Source organism: Alligator sinensis, unplaced genomic scaffold, assembly GCF_000455745.1.
Source record: "Alligator sinensis unplaced genomic scaffold, ASM45574v1 scaffold280_1, whole genome shotgun sequence".
In the NCBI taxonomy this organism is placed as follows: domain Eukaryota; kingdom Metazoa; phylum Chordata; order Crocodylia; family Alligatoridae; genus Alligator; species Alligator sinensis.
In genome coordinates this window covers 6934975-6960320 of record NW_005841835.1, presented here as the reverse complement: position 1 = coordinate 6960320, position 25346 = coordinate 6934975, and the positions used below count along the sequence as shown (strand labels likewise).

Here is a 25346-nt window from a genome sequence, read left to right as displayed (position 1 = left end):
TCCCTACATAATTCAAAATATCTGAAGTCATTATAATAAAATACGAAACTGCATACCTACAGTGATTCCACTAAGTCAAGAAACCACAAACTTCCTCTCTCTTTTCCTCTAAGTGCATAGGAATGTGGTATCTCAGGTGCTCCTGGGTGTCAGTTGTTGTTAAGTTGGTGTATGTGAACATTTCATGAATAAGTATTGTTGTATGTGTCTGATATCTGCCTGCATGCATGTGTATTTGGCATTTACTCATATATGCCAGTAATTATATACTTTCTACTAACACAGGAAGGCTCCACAATTTGTGTCAAGGAGATTTTTGGGCAGGATTCTATACACATAGATATGCCAATCCAATAGATACTAGTAACCAGTTACTGCCCCTTGGAAGATTCATGTATATAAAATAGTGTATTAAAGTAAACTTACAAAAGCAAAGAGCAATCATTGCAAATGTAATTTTTTCTTCCTCTTTGGGATTCTAATTTTAAAAGCATTAAAGAAGACAGCTGCTCATGCTGTGATATGCACTAAACAGCCTGAAGGATGGAAAAAAATATATTTGTAGCTCATAATAACTATTGACCTTTCTGATATACAATGTTCTCTGTGTTAGCTATTCTGTTCTATCAACAGTGAAGATTGAACATGACTTTTTAATAGAAAACATGGGGTTTCAAGCTGCCTTCACAAAGGTGTTTATGTATTGTTATTTTGTATTGTAGTACAAAGACTAAGTCCTGATGCCCTTTGTCTGACATCATGTTTGTCGTAAAAAAGCCCCACTGTTACTGGCTGTTTTATATGAGGAATTGGCTCGTAACTATTTTATAGTTGTGATAAAAGCATTGTTCCACTAGATCCAGAACACAGGTTTTGGAATTAGAATCCAAAAAATATCCCAGGAGCACAAAATGTATTTTTCTCAAAAAATAGATCCCTCATGGGGCTATATTTACCAGCTGGGAGGGAGCAGGGAGGGGAAGGGGTTTCCAATAATATTTAAGACGTTCACTTTTTGTATTCATATTGTTTGTTCTTTGGAGTGCACAGTCTACTGAATAATAGCTTGTGTTGGATGTCGTGCTCTCAAAGGCTATCTTTATGATATGCCATTTTTTCTCTTGAACTCTCCTACTGGTAGGAGTTATGCGCAGAAACACCTACCAGTAGCAGCTTGACTTTGACTTTATGTATATTTCCCCAGAGTGGAACCGTCCAAACAGTGACTGTGAGCAGCATGAGGTAGCTTGAGCGCTCTTTTCTCCCTCAGGGGAGAGACTCACCAAGAAGCAACCCCTGCTTGGCATATGAAAATCTGGAAAGGAACCTGTTTCACTGTGATCTTTAAACCCAAACAGGCTGGCAGTGTTAAGCGACATCACAAGGGTTTTTTATGTTTGTTGGGGTTTTTATGCCATGTGCTAGGAAGGAGCTTTAGTGGGCCATTATTGACAGCTCTGAACCACAGTTATTTTCACAGCTATGCTCTGGAGTGTCAGTTAATGATTCACAAGTTACTAAGCAAGAGCAGAAAACTCACAAGATGAGTTGGGGGGGCACATTTGATTCTTTTAGGACCAAAAAGTCAGTATCTCATTGTATTTTATAATAATAACTTTTAATGACAATGCTGTGCTACAATAAAAAGTGTTCAACATTTTATATAAGAACTTCCAAAAGCAAAAGACTGATCATTTTAGCTCTACAACCTGAAGAAAATTAAACCTAGCTGCACTTCAGCCTGTTATTCCCAGAATCTATTTAATGCCTATTTCTATACTTCCTATATTCATGACAGACTGCATGGACGTTTGGTTTCCCAGTGACAACTAACAGTGACATACCTTGTGTTGCCACTAGTTGTCCCTGTGCCCCATGTGCACTGGTGTGCGGCAAGCTGCCCCAGGTAGGGTAGGAGAGGCTGGGGCCAGCATTGTGCTGGCCCCAGCAACCTTATCTGGGTCCTGGGGGCCTCCCAGGGCTGCAGCAGTGGCAATCCTGCCACACAGAGCCTGACCAGCAGTCACAGCGCAGCCCCAGCCATCCTGGCTCTACTTATGAGTGGTGCATGCTGCCCTTGTGTGCACTGCTCTGGTTTTTTTTCCCTGTGGGTTTTTTTTACCATATCCAGGGGTCAAAAAACCCTCCGTGCTGCTCCTTTGCAGTGTGGAGAACAACTGATTGTGTGGTATGTGGCACTGCAGGCGTGAATATGGTGCCACATACCACACAGCCGTGCTGGTCTGGATGCAGCCTTTGAGTTCAGTGGGAATTTTGCTGTTTTCCATTAGCCCCTAAGTGGCTGGACCCAGGCATTGCCTCCTTTTCCAATCCACTCCATAATGCAAGAAGAAAGGTTATTTTTCCCTCGTTTAATCCTTCAGCTCTGTCAGCATCAATACGGTTTTTAGTCACTTGACTAACTACTTTCTGTAAAAGTGTATATGAATGGATGTTATCTAAGAAATGAGACATAATGTCAGGTCAGGCTGCTGCAAGTTGGGCCTCAGTTTTCTTTGAGATCATCACCAAAATTTACAAGTATTGAGATGACAGGAAATCAGGTGCAGAGATCAAGTTAAGGCTTCATGTCTTAGAACAGAAGAATTTTATCTAGACTTATAAATTTAGAAGGAAATTTAAAGTTAGTATCCAGGATGGTTTTCAAAGCATTCATTGAGCTAGACCAGGGGTGATCAACCTCCAGCCCACGGGCCAAATGCAGCATGCAGGTCTCCCCATAAGTTGAGAAATTTGGCAGCGGGGGAAATAGTAACAGTTAATACTGGCACCCCTCCCCAATGCCCAAATCTCAAGACCTGCTCAGTCAGTTGGAGCTGGGCCACTGTGCCCCTACTGCATGGCCAGATTGGGGCTAGGCCCTACCCCCTTCCCTCTGTGTGACTGAATTGGGCCCATGCTTCAGTCCCTTCTCCCCATGAGGCTGAGCTGTGCACCCTCCTCTCCAGGGATGGGCCATGCCCCCTTCCATCCACCTGGCCAGTTGGGACTGGACCACGCCTCCTCCCCCTGCGCAGCTTGTTCAGGGTCAGACCATGCCCCCTCCCCTGCATAGGGCCAGCCCACTCCCCTTCCTTTTGACCAGCCAGGTTTGGGCCGAGCCATGCCCCCTTCCTCCTGCAGGGCCAAGCCACACCCTCTCCCCATCCATCGGGCCAGATTGGGGGCCAAACAAAGCCCCCTTCCACTGCACAGCTGGATTGGGGCTGAGTTGCCTCCTTTCCTCCTCTGCGCAGTAGGATGGGGCTCTGCCAGACCCAGCCCATAGAGGGATTGGGTAGTGCCCATCTGATCTGCTGGCCAAGGATGTTGAGCACCACTGAGCTAGACCATCGCCACTTTTCTGGAGCTGTTTTAGTCTGTTGTATGATTGAGGATATATTTGTGAATGTTTAGATAATGGATCAAAATCCAGTGTGTAACACTTCCAAAGGGCTTTTCAGAGTTTAAATTCTGCACAGTGATTAGTTTCTTTAATGAAAAATCTTTATGTTGGTTTTAAACAGGCAAAAACGATATATGTATTTCATAGACCAACAGCCTATTAAATTTGGTCTGTAAAATGTATCTTTTAAAGTTACAGGAGTAAAGAAAACCTTATTTTACAGCTTCATTGTGTCAGCTAATTAGTCTTATATTTTATCAAACACCTAAAGCCTTTTGTGGGATGAGAATTTACTTGGGAAATAAGTTGCAGATAGAGGAATTTATGTCCTATTACACATTTCAGAACTAAAAGGATAATATTGGTAATAATGGAAGTTGTGACTGACATTAACTGGAACAGTACTTCTTAGGACTATTGTGATAAAACCTAAATGAATGCCATTCAGGTCATTTGGCTTTTCCAAGGACAGTGAAGCATCAAACAATTTCTCTATATAACAGTTTCTCTATATGACGTAGGAATTCTATCAGTAGTGTTAGCACTTCTTTGTCCTCTGTATCTTCGCTGTTAGTACATACACATAGTGCAGTCAATTGCACTATGTCCAAAATATTGTACAAAGTGATTGAGTTTGTACATACAAAACCTGTTTGCTTATGCAAACTGAGCATAAAAAATAATGTAAAACTTAAGTTGCAGTCTATTATATGGATTCACACATTACTGAATCACATTTGTGAGTAACTGCAAGCACAGTTTTGCCTGTCTATAAATAAAGATTGTATTAAGACCCTCTAGGGACTTTTGCCCTAATTATAGTAACAGCCACTGCTGTGGTCATCACTAAGCATGGTGTGAGTATTTTAGGAAAAAGCCTCACACATTTTTAAAGGTTGATAGCTGATCCATAAACATTTAGTGTGGACTGAAGCTTGATGTAGATGGCCTAAATTCTAATCACACACCCAGAGACTCCAAGTCCCTGGAGGCTTTCTATTTACTGCAGTGAAAGTTGGGCTAGTGTCCTGGTCACCTGGAATCCATTTCTGGTGTTGTGAAAAAAATTATTTTTAATGGTTACTATATTCCTAACATTTAAGACTTGACTATACAAAATGTCTCAAGTGTCAGAGATTTTAGCACTTTCCTTGAAGGAGAATTTCAATATTTGCTACACAAATCAGTGGGAGAACAGTAGAAGCACAAGAGCTAAACTTTTATTCTGACAGTAGCATCCAAATTCTCATCAAATGACTGATTCCAAATCCAAGCTTGGTTTTCCCACTTCACTAACTAATGCATGTATACTTACAAATACTTGGAGCATGTATACTTACAAATACTTTCCCTGAGTGTTTTTGCTTATGCCACATTTGACAGAGATCTGTTTTAGGTGTCTGAGTGCTGGTCACATCAGCTTTGCATTCTGATACATGTACTGCCACTTTCAAATTGCATATGCTCTCTAAAGGATATAGCATGTTCCAGGGTGACAAATGACAGGATAGCCATTTTGGAAATGTGACCCAGTGGGTGCATCTACACATGCACATTAATTTGCAGTAGCCTATTTTACTGTGCATTAAGGCATCACATTAAAAACTGCTATTAACTTAATGAGCAGTAAAATAGGCCACTGCGCATTAAGTATCACTTCAAAACTATGTTCATTAGTTACTGTGGATTAAGGCAGCCTAATGCACATTCCTGTAGTACCTCACATTGGAGGACATATCAACATGTGCACTTTAATGCAAATTAACCTATTTTAATGTGCATTAAAGCATCACAAAACACCTGTGCACTTTTGCTAATATGCATTAAAATAGGCTAATGTGCCTTTTTCTAGTACCTCACAATGGAGGTACTAAATTTAATGCTCATTAGCAAAAGTGCATTAATGAACGTGTAGACATGCCCCCAGGTACTAAATTTAATGTGCACTAGAAAAAGCACCTTAATACACTTCTAGATGTGCCCAGTAATTCCTGCTTCAAATGTTTATATGACTGGGGGATTCAAGACGATGCTTGGAGAAAGACACATACTGTATATGTAACACTCATTTCTAAGCAAGTTCATACATCTGTTTAGGGCATTCTGCTTTGTGGGTTATTAGACCGTCATCCTTTGGTGGAGTTACTTCATTTTAGGCTTGATTCATATTAGTGAGAACAAAGACAGCCAGTCCACTCTTTGGTTTAGAAAACTTGGGAATGGATGGGAACCCTTAAACACTTTTCAAGGATACAGAGCAGGTTTTATCTGATTGGTTTGTTGGGTTGGGAAGAACATGCATTTAGGGCCTAATTCTGAGCAACACTTGGCATGGGCAATGTAGCTTGTTTGGGATCTGTTGGTGCTCAGTATTCAGTATTCTAGTTTTTAATTCCAAAAGGTGCCCAGCTGCAAATTACATCTCAAGAGCTCTACCCCAGCTGAACATACTATAAATAGGGAGCCACAGGCACCTCAGTTAACAAAGGTGTTTTCTTATCTGCCTCAGTTCAGCTGGTGAAATACTCTACCAAGTTCTGTTCATGGTACTTAGGCTTTTGAAATAATTCTTCAGAACTATATATTTTTCTTTTGTTAATAATATATTGTTTAGCTTTTCTTTTCTTATTTTTATTTGGAGTCTCAGTGTCAATTTATTTAAGATTGCTAAAGTTGTTACATAACATAATATAACATAACTGATACCATCTGATATGTCATGCCACATGCTGACTTGGAAAATTTAAAGGAAATTAAAAAATAAAATAGAAGAACCAGTCTTTGAACAATAAAAAATAAAAATAGGTCACCATCACCCAAAATTTTGACTGAGGTTGTCACCCAGGTTTTCCCAGTTAATTAGTAAGAGAAGTGCTGCCTCTGCAGAAACATGTACATCTTGTTATCTGCAAGGATGATGATTTAGATTCAGGAGTGTGTACGTGTATGTGTATATTAACACATGATGGCCTGGTATGGATAAAAGTTATCTTTATGAGTTTAAAATGGAATCATTGGCCCTGAATGGGGAAAGGTAATTGTTCTAGCCCCAGAGGCACAAAGACAAGATGTAAAGAATGTGGGCTAATTAACCAGTTAATCGCATCTTAAAGTGTAAACTGGCCACACATTCAGGGAATAAATTATGCAATAAAACAGAAAACGAGCTACAAAGTTATGAGACAAAATCTGTGTCATAACTTTGTAGCTGGTTTCCATTGCATCTTAAATTGAACAGGTGGCAGGGACTGCCTTGAGGCTCAAACCAGGAGCAGTCCTGAGCAGCTGATCCTAGCTAGGTTTGGGACCACTGTGGGGTTCCAGCCTCAGGCAGTTCCCAGTCTGCCATTGGCTGGCAGTGACCTCATAGGGATTCAGCCCCTGGGACAATCCCTCCCAGCCAGTGGTCAGCTGATTACCCTGGGGGTTCAACCTCATCTGATTGGCAGCAGGGGGACATTCTTCTACAATGGAAACCCTCCTGGAAGGGATGCACCATTTGGCAGAATGCCCTTGCCTTGCCCTGCACTGTTCCAGGTCAGCCCAGAACTTACCCACAAAGCTCTCTAGCCATGGTACTGGAGCATGTACATTTCAGCTCTCAGGCCATTTTTCTATCAGTAAGTCTATTCCCATGTGAAGGAAAGGTAGCAGAAGGGCTGGGAAGCCCTCTTGGCTAAACAGGGAAATCCTGGTCCTCTTAAGAAAGAAGAATGAGATGTACAAACAATGGAAACTTGGGACATGCCCCAAGGAGAACTATACAACAATGGCCTGCACTTGTAGGGAACAGATTAGAAAGGCTAAGGCAGCGACTGAACTTAAATTAGCAACAGGAATCAAGGACAACAAAAGGTCCTCCTTTAGGTATAGAGGAAACAGGAGGAAAACAAATGGGAGTGTGGGGCTGTTGCTCAGCAACTCAGGACAGCTGGTTACCGGCACTCAGGAGAAAACTGAACTCCTGAATGACTTCTTTGTTTCAGTATTTCACTGAGCCAAGGGGAAAATCATGCCAGATAGAGTAAAGAATGAGCAAGTTAGGAATGACCACCTTCCTACTATTGCTGTAGAACTGGTGTGTGATCAATTAAAAAAATTAGACGTATATAAGTCAGCAGGAAATTGGACATGTGTGTCAGCGGGTCTGAATGAACTTCATCGGAGAGTGCTGAAGAAACTGGCTGAAGTCATCATGGAACCCCTGGCAAAGCTCTTCCAAAACTTGTGCTGTTCCAGAGAGGTCCCTGAGGACTGGAAGAGGGCCAATGTTGTGCCCATCTTCAAGAAGAGGAGGAGGGAGGACCTGGGTAACTATAGGTCAATTAGCCTAACTTCTGTCCCAGGGAAAATCCTGGAAAAATTTATTAAGGAGTCTATATGCAGTAGGCTTGCAGAAGGTAGGATTCTGAACAACAGCCAGTGTGGCTTCATCATGGTCAGGTCTTGTTTTACCAGCTTCATTTCCTTTTACGCTCAGGTAACTCGCCACCTGAATGAGAGGAGGTTGACATTGTATACCCCGACTTCCAAAAAGTCTTCGATCTGGTATCCCACGATGTTCTCACGAGAAAATTAAAGGATTGTGGGCTTAACTGTGAGACAGTTGGTTGGGTAGGAAGCTGGCTGCAGAGTAGGAACCAGAGGGCGCTTGTTCACCTTACACCTTTCTTGTTACCATGTTATACTTTTCCTATGTCTACATGACAAAAATAGCCATTAAGCTGGCTAAATAGCATCTATGTATCCACGTTGTCAGCTGGTTTATCATTTCAGATTTTTTTTTATCATGCTAATTTAAAGCACCTCCCATGTGTGTTTTTTTTAGCTCATGAATTTCTTCCATGCGGGTTTTTTTTTAATTGTTTTAAATTTTCAATGTGGATCTCACTTGCACCTGAAAACGTGATTCTCCCAGCTTTGCAACTATTACACCACCAGGTGCCACTTGGATTCACTCAGTAATCCATGGAAATCCATTGAATCGCTATTATAATACTTCAGTGAGATTCCAGGGGTTAATCTTGCAAATTTTTACTGGTGATTTAATTCAAGGTTCAGATTAATAAAAAATACAACTTTTTTGGATTCCAAAAAAAATTGTTCCCTGTGTTCACATGTACTTCGTGGCAGAGATCAAATTGTTATGGGTCAGGAAATTCCAGACTCGGGCTAATTAAAATTACTTTTTGTTGGACTGGGTTTTTGGTTTTTGATTTGGTAGGGCTGGGGAGGCAGGTCAGGAGTGAGGTGGACCGGCAGGGCTGGGAGGGTAGGGATAACTGTAACCCAGGTGGTACTCAGAAGAGGTACCCCCTCTCCAGTTGAAGGGATTTAGCAGATGTTAGTGCACTATGGGAAGGGTAACCACTTATGAGGGAGCAGCTCTCCTCCTATCCCCTATAGAGTAGAGCCAAGACCAAATGGAACTTAACCATATATGGGTTTAATAGGGGAAGAACAAGGTGGAATACAACATATATGCAGGGGCAAGGGACCTTGGGAGATAATGGTATCCCCCCTCAGGACACCCGGGAGGGTGGGGGGGAGAAACAAGGGGAGCAGAGGGGAGACAAAGGGATTTTAGGTGAACATACACATATAATAGAGACAAATCAACAATAGACTTGAAGCACAGGGTTCACAAAATATAAGATGCAGGTTTTCCTAAAATACGAGGAGCAGATCCCACAAAATGTGAAGCATAGGCACCACAGTGGGGATTCCCTTTTGCAAACAACTCAATCCTCTGGTGTCCTGGCTGGGAATTGAACCCAGGTCTCCAGTGTGGCAGGCAAAAAGCAGTAACACTAAGCTATCATTGCCTGGGTTCTTAGTTGTATCTTCAGGCTATAGTGTCCCTGGGATCCTCCATGTGCTGTCTGCCCACTGAGCTGCCTGGCTTCATGCCAGAGAGGGGTTGGAAAGAACCCAAGCTGCGGGCAGCTTGGGGCTTTGATCCCTCTGGGACCCACTGCATGCCACTCCTGGGAGAGTAGGGGGCTGTAGATCAGGAGTGAAGGGCACTGGCAGTGTATGGTGTGGGCTGTGCTAAACTGTTATATGTGGCCTTTGTACCCAGCTCTGGAGTGGGTCTCAGCCCTCCCCATACACTATTATATGTAGCAGTTACACCCCAGAGCTGGGTGCATCTCTGCCCTTCCCATGCACTGCTATATGTGGGCATTACATCCCAAAGCTAGAGCCACCCCACACCATGCCTCTGGCACTGGGGACTCTCCTGGACACCCCTGACCATGTGGGCTTGCCCAGGAAGGACTTCCAGCTGTCATCCCAGCCCAAAAAACAATTCCTTATTCAAGCCCAAATACTTAGTATATTGCAAATGCAGGGGCTGTGAGTTGGCAGCCTGGCATGAACAAACAGCACTTTGGGCTGGGATTTCCATCTCTAATCCCAGCCCAAAAGAAATTCCTTATTCAAGCCCATATAATTATTACAGTGTACATGGGGGGCTGTCAATGAGGCCACGCTTTGGCCTGCGGAAGACTCTGGTCAGAGGTATCCAGGAGAGTCCCTTGGAGGTACACACATATGGTGGATGCAGGATATTAATTTACATATTATTTGGTAAATATGCACAGCTAATGAAATTATATCTCTTTAGAATGTGTAATTCATTAATAAGAAGCTTTTATTGGTTATAGAGTAGCTTTGAAAAAGGAACCAGGAACTAGAAATAAGGACCTAGGACTTAAAGGAACAAACTGCAGCCTCATGAACCATAGCATGTAGCCTTGGTGTTGGCCGCCCCAAAACAGTGGATGGTAAGGCCAGTCACTGCTGGCCAGGGTTCCCTTCCCCACACCACCACAGGCAGTCAGGGGGGGCTGTGTGGTGCAGATGTTCCTTGACCTCCAGTACAGGCAGGCAGTTTGAAATTCAGGAAGCAAACCAAACCCTAGCATGTGGCTTGGGGCGCCCCAAAACAGTAGATGGTGAGAGCAGGCCACTCACTCACTGTGAGCAGGGGGTCCCCCACAACCCCAGCCCCAGGCAGAGTGGGAACTGGCAGGGAATTTTGCAAGTGAAATGTTCCTGGGACCTCAGAAATGTAGGGGTTGAGTGACTGATGAACAGAGTAAATAAAGTGCATGGCTTGCCCAGTGCAAGTCACAACAAAGCAGGCTTTTGCCAATTCTGGAAGAGAACCCTAATGTGTAGCATTGGGTGCATGTGGTACGGGTCAGGTAGCTCTGGGTAATTAATCATGGAATAGGCCTTTGGCATACCGGAAGGTAATGCAGGAATGGGAATTTGTCTCTGTAAACTGCTTGCTAGGGCATGGCTTCCTCTATTCTTAACGGGGCAAATGATGAGAAAACAATAATATTGCTGGCCCTAGAACAGTCATAGCTATAGGAAACTATATGGTTTATTGAACTGGGCTGGTGTCTGTTCAAACTCCTGGAAATCCAGGTTCGGAGGTCTGCCTTAAGGCACAGACTGATGAGAGCTGTAACCTGAGCTGCGGGGGAAACCAGAATTGATATGCAAATAGGGTTATTGTGAAATGCTGATAGGACAATACACTATCTGATTTCAAGTCTCCTCCCAAAAAGCAGACCCAGGGACCTCAGAATCTGCAGCATAACATGATGAAACCATGTCTGACTGTATGAAAATAAAAAAATAAAATAAAATTACTCAATCAAAAACAGCATGATCACTGATTTCTCACACTTTAGGATGCCTCTCACTTCCAACCCACAGCCCCTGCCCCTCCAGCGCTGCCACTGCCCTTCAGTCCCAACCCTCAGCGTCTATCCCTGAGCCTGTCTGGTACCCTCATCCAGGGCCCCAGCCAAAAAGCAGCTTCATTGAAGCTCTGTTAACGCAGACAAAGCAATTCAAAGGGGGTCTGGTTTTTGGTTGTAGCCGTGTTGGTCTAAGGACATACACAGGCAAGGTTCTTTGAGTAGATGTGAAATCTTTTATTAGACCAACCGAGTAGTTGGAAAAAAGTTCTTGGCAAGCTTTTGGGTGCAGTCACCCTTCTTCAGGCATGGGGAGTCTCTGCTCTTCTGAGACTCCAAGAAATGAAAGAAGCTAAAAGTGTGGCAGGATGTCAGTGAAAACATAAATAGGGTCAGCACTCCAGGATCTGGCCAGAGGCACTCAACTGGTTTTACAGGTTGTGTTGAGGAATCTTAAGGTAATGGTCTGAGAGGGGATGGGAAATGGTCCTCTCCAGTCCTACAGGAGGCACAATATAAAACAATCACACAGAAAATATGATCATGCTTTACAGCCAAGCCACTGCCCCCCAGCCCTGCTGGTGCCCCTCACTCTCCTCACTCCTGCCCAGGTGGCACTAGCTCTGGGGTGTAACAGCCACATATAACAGCGTATGGAGAGGGCTGAGATATACCCCAGGGCTGGGTGCAACGGCCACATACAACGGTTTAGCACAGCCCACACCATACACAGTTATACGTGGCCATTACACCCAGAGCTGGGCTTATCAGAGGACCCAAGCCTCTCCAAGAGTGCATGACTCTTCTCTCCCTGCAGTGGTCTGGGGGTTGTGGCACAAGCATGTGTGGGGCTGGTGCTTGGTGCAGGTGGCACCCCCTGCCCCCCCAACCCTGCTTGTGTCCCTCACTCTGAGCCTGAAGCCCTCCGCCCCACCAACCCTGCCAGTGCCTCTCATTCCTAGCTAATCTGCAGCCCCCCCAGCCCAGCTGGTGCCCCTTACTCCTGACCTGCAGCCCCCAAACTGCAGCTTGATCCCTCAACCCCCGGGATCTAACAGCAAATCTTTGTTGGGTCTAGGGGATCACTGTAACTCATGGTGCCCTGCAGCCCCCTCCCTGCCCAAACTCTGCTGGTGCACCTTACTCCCTACCTGAAGCCCTCTGCCCCTTCATCCCAGCTGGTGCCCCTCACTCCTGACCCACAGCACCCTGCACCCCCAACCCAGCTGGTGCCTCTCACTCCTAACCTGCAGCCCCCTGCACTCCTGATTTACCAATGCAGCAGTTAAAAGATTGACATGCAAATACACTAAGTGATAAGAAAATTCCTCTCATTGAGCCTGGGCTGTTTCTTTCTTCACCTCAACCCACACCATGCCCCTGCCATGCAGGAGTGGGCAGTTTTACTCATGCTGGCCACTGTGTGGTGATTGGGGTGGGGGTGGGGGGAGAGGGAATGGGAGTAGGCTGATCATGGTCCCCCACAACCCTATTGTCCCGGGCACGGACAGGGCACAGAAGCTGTCCTGGGCACAGGGATCCCTGGTAGCCAAGGAATCTTAATCAACCCCGATAAGAACCCCAGGCGATGGCCACGCTAGTTTTCAGCTTTGGAAAAAATCTTGCTTTTTGACGTGAGAATACAAACAACAGACAGGAGACACAAGATTCTTTCTGTCTTACATAAAAATTCCTGTAGTAATGTTTCCATTCAGGCTTTAGCCTGAGTAGCCTGGGTACGTGATACCCAGATGCCAACACACAAGGTGGCCAGACCCTTTATGTACCCTTACGTAGCCCTAAATCAGGGGTGGGCAAAATGCAGCCCGCGGGCTGGATGCTGCCCACCAGGCCATTCTATCCACCCCACGGGGCCCCTAAAAATGTAGAAAATTAGTATTTATCTGCCCCTGGCTGCCTGTCATGCGTCCCTCAATGGCTTGCCAAAACTCAGTAAGCAGCCCTCCACCAAATATAATTGCCCATCCCTGCCCTAAGTGTACCCCACACCCAGCACCTGGTGCAACAAGCATGCAGAAAAAGCGGGGGCAGAACTGCTTTGGGACCAGGCATGGGTAGGGGGGCAGCCTTTTCAGGAGGCCTGTGGTACAGACCCCCAATGCCAGTCCAGACTTGTGAGGGGGAGGCAGGCAGGCTCACTCTTGTGGACCATTGCATGAAAAGATTTTCCTCCCCAATGAGCAGCACCCCATGCAAAAAGCAACAAGCGCCCAGAAAAAAAGCAGGAGGCTTTGCAGGGAGGTGGACAGCACTGCCTATTGAGCTCAACCCCCACCCCCCCAAAAAATGTGTGTCTCTCAAGCCAACAATTCCGCACCAAAAAGCAACCCAGCACAACCCAAGAAAATAAACCAACCAAAATTACCAAATCTTGTCCTAAAATGCCACCTGGCAGTAAAGTAGTACTGAAAGGGCAGGAGAGTAAAATTGCTGTGATGTGCCCCCTCATGCATTTTACTAGTTATACCATAATAAGCCATTGCATGGTAAACTACATCCACGTTACTTATTTAGCCGTCTTAAACTGGGAAAGAAATATTAAACCAGGAATATTTTTAGCGACTAAATGCTGAGTATGTCTCTCTCCAGACTGTGGAATAAGCTCCCTCCAGAGGTAGTGCAATTGCCTACCCTGGAAATCTTCAAGAGGAGACTGGACGGTCACCTTGCTGGGGTCACCTGACCCCAGTTGTCTTTCCTGCTTGGTGCAGGGGGCTGGACCCGATGATCTTTTGAGGCCCCTTCCAGCCTTACAATCTATGAATCTATGAATTTCTTACCACTAAAATGAGTAGATACAGATGAGTATGCTGCCTTTATTATATCACCTGGGAACACTCCCAGGCATTAAATCATATAGTTTCCTTCTTTCCTTGAGTGAACCCCCACCCAGCCACCCCAGGTCTCTTCCAACCCAGCCCAAGCCTGAGTCTTGACCCCCTACTGCTGTCCTCCCATATGCAAAGAAGGAGTTGCCTCTGTTTTACCAAATATTCAGAAGCCCAGCCCCCCCCTATATGTCCAGGTTCCTTAGGGGCCTCCCTTAAGGCAGTTTGTCCAATACAGAATTGTAATTATTAGAAATAATACATTTTAGAAACCTCTAATTGTGTCTACAATAGATCTTCTGATTAATGACACTGAAATTTTAAGGCTCTTCTTGGGCCAGAAACAAATAGTAAGTATCTCCTTAGGAAGATTAGAATCACTCTTTTCCCAGAATAGAAAGCTCCCATTTTAACAGTTAATGGGTCATAGCAAATACATAATATATAATAATATATAATACACACAAACATATTAGAGGCATTATATATACTGGAAGTTACTTCTTTTAGCCCTGCAAGCATTAGGGCTAGGGACAGACATTCAGAAAGTTGGAGCCTGAATTGATTAAATCTTTGCAGGTTAGTCTAAGTTGAACCGGTTTGTAACAGTACAGACATTCCCTCTGGACTGAGGAACTGCGGGCACATGCCTGCATGTGGGGTGGGTAGACCCTGCTCTGTTGCCCCAGGGGCTGAAGGGAGAATAGCCCCACTTCCTCTCCCCTGCCCCAGGGTGCCATGGCAGTGGTGTGTGGCCCCACCTCTACCCAGCCACTGGAGCGGTGAGTAGGGAGCAGCTGTGACAGGGGAAGCAGCAACCCCTGTCATGGTTTCCCCGAGCATGAGCCTCTTCCTGGCGGTGGGCTGCATTGCGGTGCAAGGAAAGCTGCTGTGGAGTGCGGCAGGGGGCTGGGGCTCTGGCCCCCTCCAAGCCCCAGTGCTGTCATGCACAGTCCGCCACAGCTCTGCCCCCACTGCAATGGGCCCGTCCCACCAGGACGGGGCTTACGCTCCCCAACCTTATGACAGGAGCTGCTGCCACCATCAAGAGCACTGCCCCTCACCACTGCAGCGGCCAGGCAGGGGTGTGGCCAGATGCTGCTGCCAGGGCCCCTTGGGGGGAAAGGGACTGGGGTTATTCTCCTGTCTGGGGGAGGGGGCTTATTTTGCCACTTGCCCGAAGCAGGAAGTAAGCGGCAGCAGCAATTGGAGCAGGCAGACCAGGCTGCGGTCCCCCGAGGGTAGAGGGAGGAAATAACCCCTGTCCCTCCCGCTCTGCATCAGGGGCCATGCTGGCCTGCTGTTGCATCAGCAATGGGGGAGAGGAACAGAAACATCCAGACCAAGCAGAAATGATAGATCTGTGTTGTACAGTTACACAACTGAATCTGATGATTCTCAGTCATATGTGCAAGCTGTTATTAGATTTTGAGAAAACTTGAGGAGATATTTATAAGTATCCAACACAAGGCAAGGTACCAGCCCCTTTTCTGTTAATGTGAATTTTCCTTCTTATTTGGGCTTTTCTTCACATTGCTTAAACAGGTTTTTGTTCTTTGTTCACTTTATCTAAAGGCTTCTTATGCAAGTAGAAAATAAACAGCTGATGAAAAGTTATTGCAATGATGCCAAGGCCGAGAGTTCCTTTAAGTTACAACCCAGGTATTTATCCTGTAGATCCCATTGACATCATCAGATTTATTTGTTTTGCAGCTTTTCACATACCCCTCTAACATTTCTGGTCCTCTATAAGAATGATCACAAAAAACCTTTTCACATGTTAACATGGTAAAATTCTCTCTCTTTCTTCTCTTGTCCCAATTTTTTTAATACAGATGACAAAAAGGCATGAGTGGTTAAAGATTCATTTAAGTAGCTTTGGCAGAATTTTCTTCTTTATCTTGGCTTTAAGACATAAATGAAATTTGCGGCTTGCTTCCATCCTGGGGACAAGTTATTTATCTGAATATGTATGTTTTTCTGCCTCAGACATGGATTTGGTGTTTCTGTTATTGTTGTGAGATAGGTATGATTTACGCTGCTGTGCATTACATTTTACAGGGATTAGTGGGGATCCACGCAGGACTCTATCCATGTGGAGCTCACTGCAGAATCAGAACCTATGAACATATACATGCTTATCTATACACATGTGAATAGTCCCATTGTAGTTAACAGATTGAACTCATGCATGACTTTTTGCAGGACCTGGAGCAAATAAATAGTTCTTAACATGATGCAGAATGATTACAGAGCTTTGTACTGGACCTGGAATCCATATGCTTGGAGCCTTTCACAGGACTGGAGTATTAGTTCCTACTTTTTTTTTTTTTGGTTCTGTGGTTTTCAGATGACATTTAAGACTCTGGTAACACTTCAACCCAGATATACCACATTTGGTATTTGGCTACATTTGGATACCCTTAGAAACAGGTAACCTATTGCTTGTGCTCTCAGAACTGTAGTGGACTCCCATAGCAATTCCAAGAGTCTTAAGAATTTCTTTGAATGCTGTCCATTGAAGACAGCACAGGACACACAAGTATAGCTACTCTTACAGTTACCTGTTTTTGCAAAGACAGTGTATAACATTGAGTGCCTTTTACTAGTTCCATCAACATGAAGTGTATGCATTCTATATATTCCATTTCAAAGGTTTATAATTCCGAGAAATAGCTTGTGTAAGATTAGAACCTGGTAGATTTAGTCCAGCAGCAACATTTTTTTTAATGTAAAAGGGCATTTCAGCTACTAGGGTATCAAACAAAATGCACTTTACTAGTATCTGAGTTTTCTGAAGCTTTTAAAAAATCTCTTAAAAAAATAAGTGTTGCGAAGTTTCATTCTGATGTCAATCTGATTGCTAGTCTCCAGTGGTATAAATGGAAAACACCTTAAATGTCTAAGAGATTAGCATTTAAAATCAAATGCAGAGGTCTTGCAATGGGCTGTATTCAGTGTAGATTTTACTGACATCAATGAGCACATACTGTGGCTATCCTACCTTTAAAATACTGCATGAATCATAATAATTAGCATTGTTACAGTCCCTTACTGTGGTTGCTGCAAGCCCAAATGCATCTCTGTTTCATCTACCATAACAGTTTTCTCTGGAGAGACACTTAGAAAGATGTTCTTAAACTGCCTTGGACTTTTAGGTAACTAATCCCACCCCTCATATACACTCTTCAGACACTTTTAAGAAAATCAAACATGTCTAAATGCATATTTATGTGATAGATGCTGTTCCAGTCTGCTGCATAAATTATATGCATTTTATGATCCTCACTGAAAGATATATAGTTTTTATAGATATCAGATTAAAAGCAAAATTATGGCAAGCTTGATATACAAGCTAACAAGAAGCCAGGAAGTATTCAATACCCAGTACACTACTAAATCTCGGTTGTGTTGCTTTCCTTCACAAAAGTGGAAATAAAGGTTAAAATGTCAGTCTCATCTTTTTTTCTTCTCAGGTGTGGCAAGAGCATTCCACCACCTAAATGTTATTCAAATTTAATGTTGTATGTTTAATTAACATTACTTCTGTGTGTTTTGGTAATTACCATTACAACACATGGGGGCATATAGTACTTATTGCCTATGTTAGGGCATAATGTGCCGGACTACAACTAGTACATTTGTTAAGCTGATTCTAGCATTTCTTCACACAGCAGGAAGCACCCATGCTGTGGTTTCTTAATGTACTCTTTAAGCACTGTACTGTAGAGTACTGTATAATAATAGTAATAATTAATAATGATCCACACATCACCAGTGCTTCTGGTAACCTGGTGACCCTGCATTGCTGTTTCAGGGTTCCAGTAACCTTGACCCTGAAGCACATTTCCTTTCTTTGAAAGTGTAATTTCTTAGATGTTACAAACATGATATTGCTGAACAGAGCTGAATTTTTTGAGGCCAGGTTTGTGGCATGGATTCTGATGGCTTCACGTTTGTTCAGGTCTCCAAGGACCAGCACCAATAAATGTGAAAGAGACAACAGCAGATTGGCATACTTTTCCATTTCCACCAGGATGAAAAAAAATGCTCTAAATTAAGTCTAACCTTAAATGTATAATCTGTCCTTGGGAAAAAAAAAGGATATAGCATCTTCAAGCTCTCGGCATCCCTTACGAGAAAAAATTGGTTCTAAGGGTCTCTGATCTTGTGTTTTAGTAAAATAGAACTGCACGGCTGACTGACAGTTCTGATCTAAAGCATTTACGTTTAAGTTTTGATCTCTCTGCTTTTGATTAAAACTAATGAGCTCATTTAATTCAAAATGGGAATCTCTGATAAGAGAAATAAGGTTGATGTGATTGGATTAGAGGGGCAAATTAAACTCTTAGAGCAGAAGTTTGTGCTTATATAGTGTATTAAAAAGCTGTTGGCGTATTATGGCATGTTAGATGATGAGAAAAATTTCATAGTAATTCATATTTAATCAGAAGAAATGAAAGTACTAAATATAACATGGCTCTGCTTTTCCCTCGAGTGATAAAGAGCTGTACATTTAAAATGACATCGAATTCATGCTCTCTAAAACAAAAAACCGTATGAGACACTAAAGAAAGGGGCATTCTTGTCACTGGTTTCATCACACGGAGTTAAAATGCCATAAATACAAGACAATGTGACCACATTAGAACAAGGACAACTCCAAATAATCCTTAGCTCAAAAACAAGTGGTGCATATACGAGTGGCTGAATATCAAATGCTTTTCTACTTGGAATAGTTTTGACCAGTAACTGGTTACAGTCTCTAAAAAGACAGCAATGTGATCTTTAAAAATCCCTTTTTTGTTGTTGTTGTTGTTTATAATTTTTTTTCATGGAACTACAATATGTTTAATTGCCAGCAGCAGCTTGTTATTGTAGGATTGCTCAAGAATGTTCCCATGAATTATATTTTTGAAAACAGAGAACATGTTAGCATTTGGGTTGAAAATATAACTATTGAAATACTGCCTGTGGAATATGATAATATGATGTCACCCAGCAATATGTATGTTATTTAATCATACTTAACTCCCACCAGATTTTCTTATTTACTATACATGTTGGGGTTTAGGGAATTGAACACGTATGTTAGATCTGTAGTTTCAAAGAAGAAAGTTCACTTGAAGCTAAATGGACCATGAAGACATTCCACTATAATTAGTCACTAATATTAATTATTATTATTAATAATAATAACCCCAGTGCTTTCCATCTGAGGGTTGCAAAGTATTTTATGGACATTAATTAACCTTAACTAATGAGAAAACTAAGACACCAAAAGCTGAGATGCCTTGCCTTAGGTATCTCAGCAAGCAAGGTGAGGAGACTGGGGAATAGGATTCTGAAATAGAACTTGCAGATCACTTTTAGTAGGCAGCCTTGTCTCCTAAATAATATTTATCCGGTTGCATAACAAGAAGGAACTTCAGTGTCTGCGAAGAAATAGCTATGATAGAAATGTGTAGGAAAGAGTTAATGAGGCATCTCTGTATTAAATTTTTTATTTAAATGAGAGTTACTATGTACACATATTTTTTTCCATCTTTTTTGCTAAGTAAACATTTTCTAAACAAGGTAAATTGATTACAGCACTCTTAGCATCCATCAGTCATTTATTTTTAGTAAGTTCAAGGATCGCACCTGAGAAATATCTGAGAGGGGATGTATAAAATCTAAATAATCTGTATATGTTTTTTTTTCCCCTCTATTCCCTAGTGGAATCAACAAGCCCCAATCTACTAACCACTGACAACAACCTAGAGCGCTCTTTTTTCATCCGAATGAAATCTACACTGACCAAGCGAGGAGTGCACATCAAATCATCAGGATACAAAGTAAGCTTTGTTCTATGAAATATTGGCATCCTCAGTTTTATCCAGCCTTATGTCATTTGTGGATATTATGTTCATTTTTGCTTCACCCTACCTATGTGAATAGACAAAGGAATTAACTATTGCTTGTTTGCATATTCTTCATCCTCATTAAAGAAACATAAGTACAATCTTTCCAGTATGAGGTTTGTAATATTGCTAAGCCTCCATCATATTTATCTTCATTATAACAACATTTCTTCACAACACTCAATATACCCTTCAGAAGAGCCCTTCAAAAAAGTGTCAGGATAGGAATGTATTTAGCCAAAGAATGCAAGTCAGACTAACATTACTATTCATATTAGGCAGTTGCTATACATATTTCTAGTTAGTCTCACTTTAAGTTATGTTTCACTGAGTGATTACTGTAGCAGCTCTTAATGCATACAGAATATTATAGGTATTTAATTTTCTTCACTATTCAAGCTGAACTAGAAAACAGTGTACACAAAGAATTTTTCCACCATTTTCCTTTCACCATGGCCACATCTACATGAGCAGGGGCATGTGTTTGCAATAACACAGATAGTAGTGGCACAAATAGGAGTGCTGAGAGGAAGAACCAGCAGCAGACCTACAGGCTGGGGAACTCCCTTCTCGTCAGTGCAGAGGCAGAAAAGGATCTTGGAGTCATTATTGATGCCAAAATAAACATGGGCCGACAGTGTGGGGATGCGGTCAGGAAGGCCAACCACACCTTGTCATGCATCCACAGATGCAGCTCAAGCAGGTCCAAGGAGGTGATCCTCCCCCTCTATGCAGCACTGGTGAGGCCGCAGTTGGAGACATGTGTCCAGTTCTGGGCACCGCACTTCAGGAGGGATGTGGACAGCATTGAGAGGGTTCAGAGGAGGGCCACTCACATGATCAGGGAGCAGCAGGGCAGGCCCTACGAGGAGAGGCTCTGGGACCTGAACCTGTTCAGCCTCCACAAGAAAAGGCTGAGGGGGGATCTAGTGGCCGTTTACAGACTAGTCAGAGGGGACCAGCAGGCATTGGGGGAGTGCCTGTTCCCCCGAGCACTACCAGGAATGACAAGAAATAAGGGTCACAAGCTGGCAGAGGGTAGATTCAGGCTTGACATCAGGAGGTGCTACTTCATGGTCAGGGTGGCTAGGATCTGGAACCAACTTCCAAGAGAAGTGGTGCTGGCTCCTACCCTGGGGGTCTTTAAGAGGAGGCTGGATGAACACCAGTGCTCTTTCCTGCTATGGCAGGGGGCCAGACTTGATGATCTGTCAAGGTCCCTTCCAACCCTACAAACTATGAAACTATGAAATTTGTACTGCTACTTTGTGCCGCAGTGCATGCCCCTGCCTGTGCGCTTTACGTTGTCCTGCTGCTCCATGTGCTGCAGGGAGGCCTGGCTAGGGAACAGGGTGCCTCAGTGAAAGGCTAGCTGGCAGGCAGCCCCTATGCTGAGGCACCCTGGCCCCAGCAAGCTGGGGAGTGGCCCCAGGCTGCTTGCTCCCTCCTTTTCACATGCTGCAGAGCCCCCACATTGAGGCACCCTGTGCCCCTGTCAGTTACTCCCTGGCTGGCTGGGGCACGATGTGCCTGGAGATAGGGACCAGGCAGCCCTAGTCCTGTTCCCCCATCTCCACGTGTGTCAGCGTGGGGGCTGCACAGTGGAGCCCCCATGCTAAGGCATGCGGAGACAGGGGAGCTGCCTGCTCCCCTGTCTTGAGGAACGCAGTGCCCCAGCTGGCCGGGGAGCAGTTGGCTGGGGTGCAGGGTGCCTCAGTGCAAGGGGTCCACAGCACACAGAGACAAGGGAGCAGGCAGCCCTAGGCAGCTCCCCCATCTTTGCATTTGTCCCACTGTACGCCACTTTGACATGCTTTGCACCACTTTTTTCTTCCGGGTTTTTTTTTTGCTATTGGGAAAACCTAGTAGCAAATTTTGCCCTGGCTCTGCAAATCAGCAGCACCATGCATGATTTAACATGCAATGCCTAGATCCAGCCTATGTGTCCATGAGGCAGTGTTTTTAGGGGCTAACTTATCCCCAAGAAAAATCTTAGTGTTGGATTTTTTTTTCCAAAAAGTCTCCTTTTCCTTATTTACCACAGTCTCATTTTGCTTTTTTAATCATGTATGGCTTGCAAAGCCCGTGGCTATGGGTGGTTTTACTGCACATCAAGACTATAAGGAATAGCATGTTTTTAATATTATCATTTTGTAAAATGAAATATCTCAGCCAGTCAGGATTGTGACAATATTGTGACAAATAACTGAGTGACAGTCACAGACTTAAAGAAGTAAGCTTGAGATGTTTACATATTTAAAGAGGATGTAAATGTCAGTGATCATTTTAAATATTTTAACAACATTTTTAGCTTACTGATAAAGACATAGAGTAGCTTTGAAAGAAAATTTCTCATTCCACCCATCCGAAATAATCTCTGTGAATCTAACAACATCAAGGCATTCTACTTAGCACCTGAAAATATCCTGATAAAAATATCTTCTTTGAAAGTAAATGAATTGGATACTTTCTTTTGAATGGTACCTGGATCTGTATGATCTCATGATTTTTAATGGGACAAAGAATGTTTTACCTCCTTTACTGGTTTCAGAAGGCACCAGGAAGTAATTATATGATATCTCTTTAGTTGTCAACACTTGCATTAATAGTCTCAGGAGGGAGGCCAAGGAATGAATGGACCTGTGTTAGGAACAACAACATGCTAACCCTTAGACACGGTGCAGCTAAGTTAGTTCTTGGGCACATTGGCAGGCGGTTTGCATTGTTGTTGCTGATGCTAATAACTGTGATGCAAATAAGGAAAATAATTTGTGTTTCAACATTTTCAATGTGATATCTTTCACCAGTGCTTTATTTACAGAATAATATTAGCACCAAGAATACAGGAAATAACAGAAAATACAGGGGAAAGACACTGTGCTAAAGTTCCATTCTTTGTTCTCCCTACTTTGACTAGTTAGACTTCTATAATCCTATGCTGTGCTGGGCCCAGGAAGAAGCTAGAAGAGATAGGCAAAACAAGATGGGGCCATTTTTCTGGATTTGCTGTCAAAGTAGATTTATACCAAGATATTTGTATGAGGATTTCCCTTTTGTGCTTACAATGTAAAGTTTGAGATTTAAAGGTCAGACAGTTTCTGAAATGTACCTTAGAGTATTTACACAATAGAAGAAGATATTATACTTCATCATATAAATACACATTTAGTTTCTTTTTAAAGAGCTGTTGACATCTCATGAAACAATGACAGTTCTAATTGTGATATTAAAAGCAGAGGATTATGCCCTCAGGTGAGAGAGGAAGACAGAAGAGCAAAACTTTGAAAGACCCAATATTTCATTTTCAGGAGAACAAAAAAAGTGTATGAAAATTGCTAAATTTTCTTAAAATGACTTTCATTTTTTTCTCTGAGGCACCAGCAAATTAGCATGAGTATTATCATATAGAGGAGTAAGACCCTTAGCCCTTATAATTAGGCATATCTCCATAGGGTTATAGAGTTTGGGAAATTTAAAAATGACATCATGTAGAAGGGAAAGGAAAGGAAAGTCACTTGTGTCCTGACATGAAAGTTCTATTTCACTTACTTTTTAAAATGGATATTAACGTTGTGGATCATAACAGTAGCATCAATAGTGAGCCTTAACTTGCATTTTATATTCACCGTAGAAAAGGTGGCTCATTTGTATATTAAATCAATGCAAGCCCTTTTTAGTTTAATATGATTCTCATTGTGTGAGCTGAGCAAGTGAAGCATAATAAAATTCAGGTGCTGCAATGAGTGTTACTCACATTTATGGGAAAGCTACCAGCTTACTTACTGACTTCCGAAAATGGAAACTTATAGACCAAACTCAAGCCTTCCAGAACTGTTCAGTTATACATTTCATTAAAGTTAAAATGGGACCAGCAGCCTTATGAAATGGACAGATTGTTAAAAAAACACAAAATGGATAAAGGAAGAAGACCTAGCCAAATTGCCACATTGCATTAACTCAGGGCATACCTCAGAGAAATGCCCCATTGTTGTCTCAGTGTGAATCAGTAGTACAAGATAAAAATGCAGACCACTAGTTTCTGCTCCATTAGACAATGAAAAATGACTGTGTATGATCTAGAGGGCAGGGTAGATATGCAGCTCTCTCTAAGACCTGCCACAAACAGCTAACCCAAGAAAGTGGGTCTTCAGACAATTAGTGATTGAGATTTTCAATGAGGTACTTGGAAAGTGCTCAGAACAGGAGAGTCCCTGCTTCAGAAATACTTATATACAACTGAGATCAGATTTTTAAAAAAAGATGCCCGAATCACTGAGGCAGACAATAGCTTGGTCTCTGTTCTTAAAATGATGCTAATACAAAAAATATTTTTTTATTTGTAACAAGAGAGGTCCATCTCCCCAGTTCCCCTTCTTTTGCTGGGTTCTGACTTCCTTCTCCTCCTGAGCAGGCTTTTCCGTATTTATTCATAATGTTTCTATGCTTATGCTAGAGAATGATAAGAAAGCTCCTCCTTATAAGGAGATTTAACATACCTTGCTATATACTCAGTGCTCAGTAAGCACATCTACAACCATATAAAAAAAATTCACATAAAACATGTAGTCAGGTGACAGAACACAATGAAAACAAATAAAAAGAAACAATGATAATTCTATTCACTGAAAGCTTCAGAATTTATTACTGTTACAGCTGTTGTCTATGATACATGATGCAAAGACTTACTCTGTTTTTCACTGCTAGAAATGTATCACTTCATCTTTTCTCTGTTTTTTCTTCTTCGATATAAAGAGACTATTTTTTCTTCGGATTTTATTTCTTTCTATTTTTATCTATTTCTGTCTTTGTTTTTCTCTGTCTGAGGGTCAGACCTCATCTATCTACTAAACACTTTTTCCTCTTTCAATGTTTCTATTGCTCCATTTTCTTAAGCATATCAAAGCCATTTTTGAAGACCACTTCATTCAGATCCAATTACTGTATTGTTGTGTCATGTTCCCTTCATGGCAGATTGGGTTAAGACTTTACATGCATATTTAAACCTTCAGGGCCAAATACAAGTCTCTGAGGCAAAGCATAGTAAGCAGGATGGAAAGACAGAGCCAGGAATATCAGCAGAGCCATTCTGCTCTGGCCCATGAGATGTATTAGCACTTGTACTTGCTGAACCCCCCTCTTACTTTTTCTATCTACTTCTTCCCTTAAAACTCACCCATGCGTGCTGCTGTGTGTGACTAGGAAAAACTGCTTTATGAAATTCTTCCCCCTAGGTGGAAATGCTTCTGTTTGGATTCACATAATAAATGCTTGCATTATGTCTTGGACACCAATCAAGGCCTAATGTGGGACCTGTGATTACTCTGACTTCCAAAGTACATACCATCATGAGGCCATTAGAGAGGTGCACAAGGAGCATAAAGGGATTCCTCTTCTCTGTATTGTCACAATGGCAAACCTTTAAATATGGGGTAAGCAACATCAGCTGCCTCATCACAGGTTGCTGCCACAA

General features: G+C 42.7%; 1 protein-coding gene across 2 annotated transcripts in view; it reads left to right on the top strand.

Moving 5' to 3' along the window:
- LOC102371433 (neuronal PAS domain-containing protein 3) overlaps positions 1–25346 on the top strand; it is a 200985-nt gene that overhangs the window by 90954 nt on the left and 84685 nt on the right. Inside the window, exons 1-2 of one of the 2 annotated variants that reach the window (XM_025201712.1) lie at positions 15593–15635; positions 19692–19810. In XM_025201712.1, coding sequence (XP_025057497.1) covers positions 15596–15635; positions 19692–19810 — 159 coding nt within the window. In that variant the 5' untranslated portion in view covers positions 15593–15595. Of the gene's footprint in view, positions 1–15592; positions 15636–19691; positions 19811–25346 lie in introns of those variants that run through there. The other variant, XM_025201705.1, reaches the window with a different exon arrangement.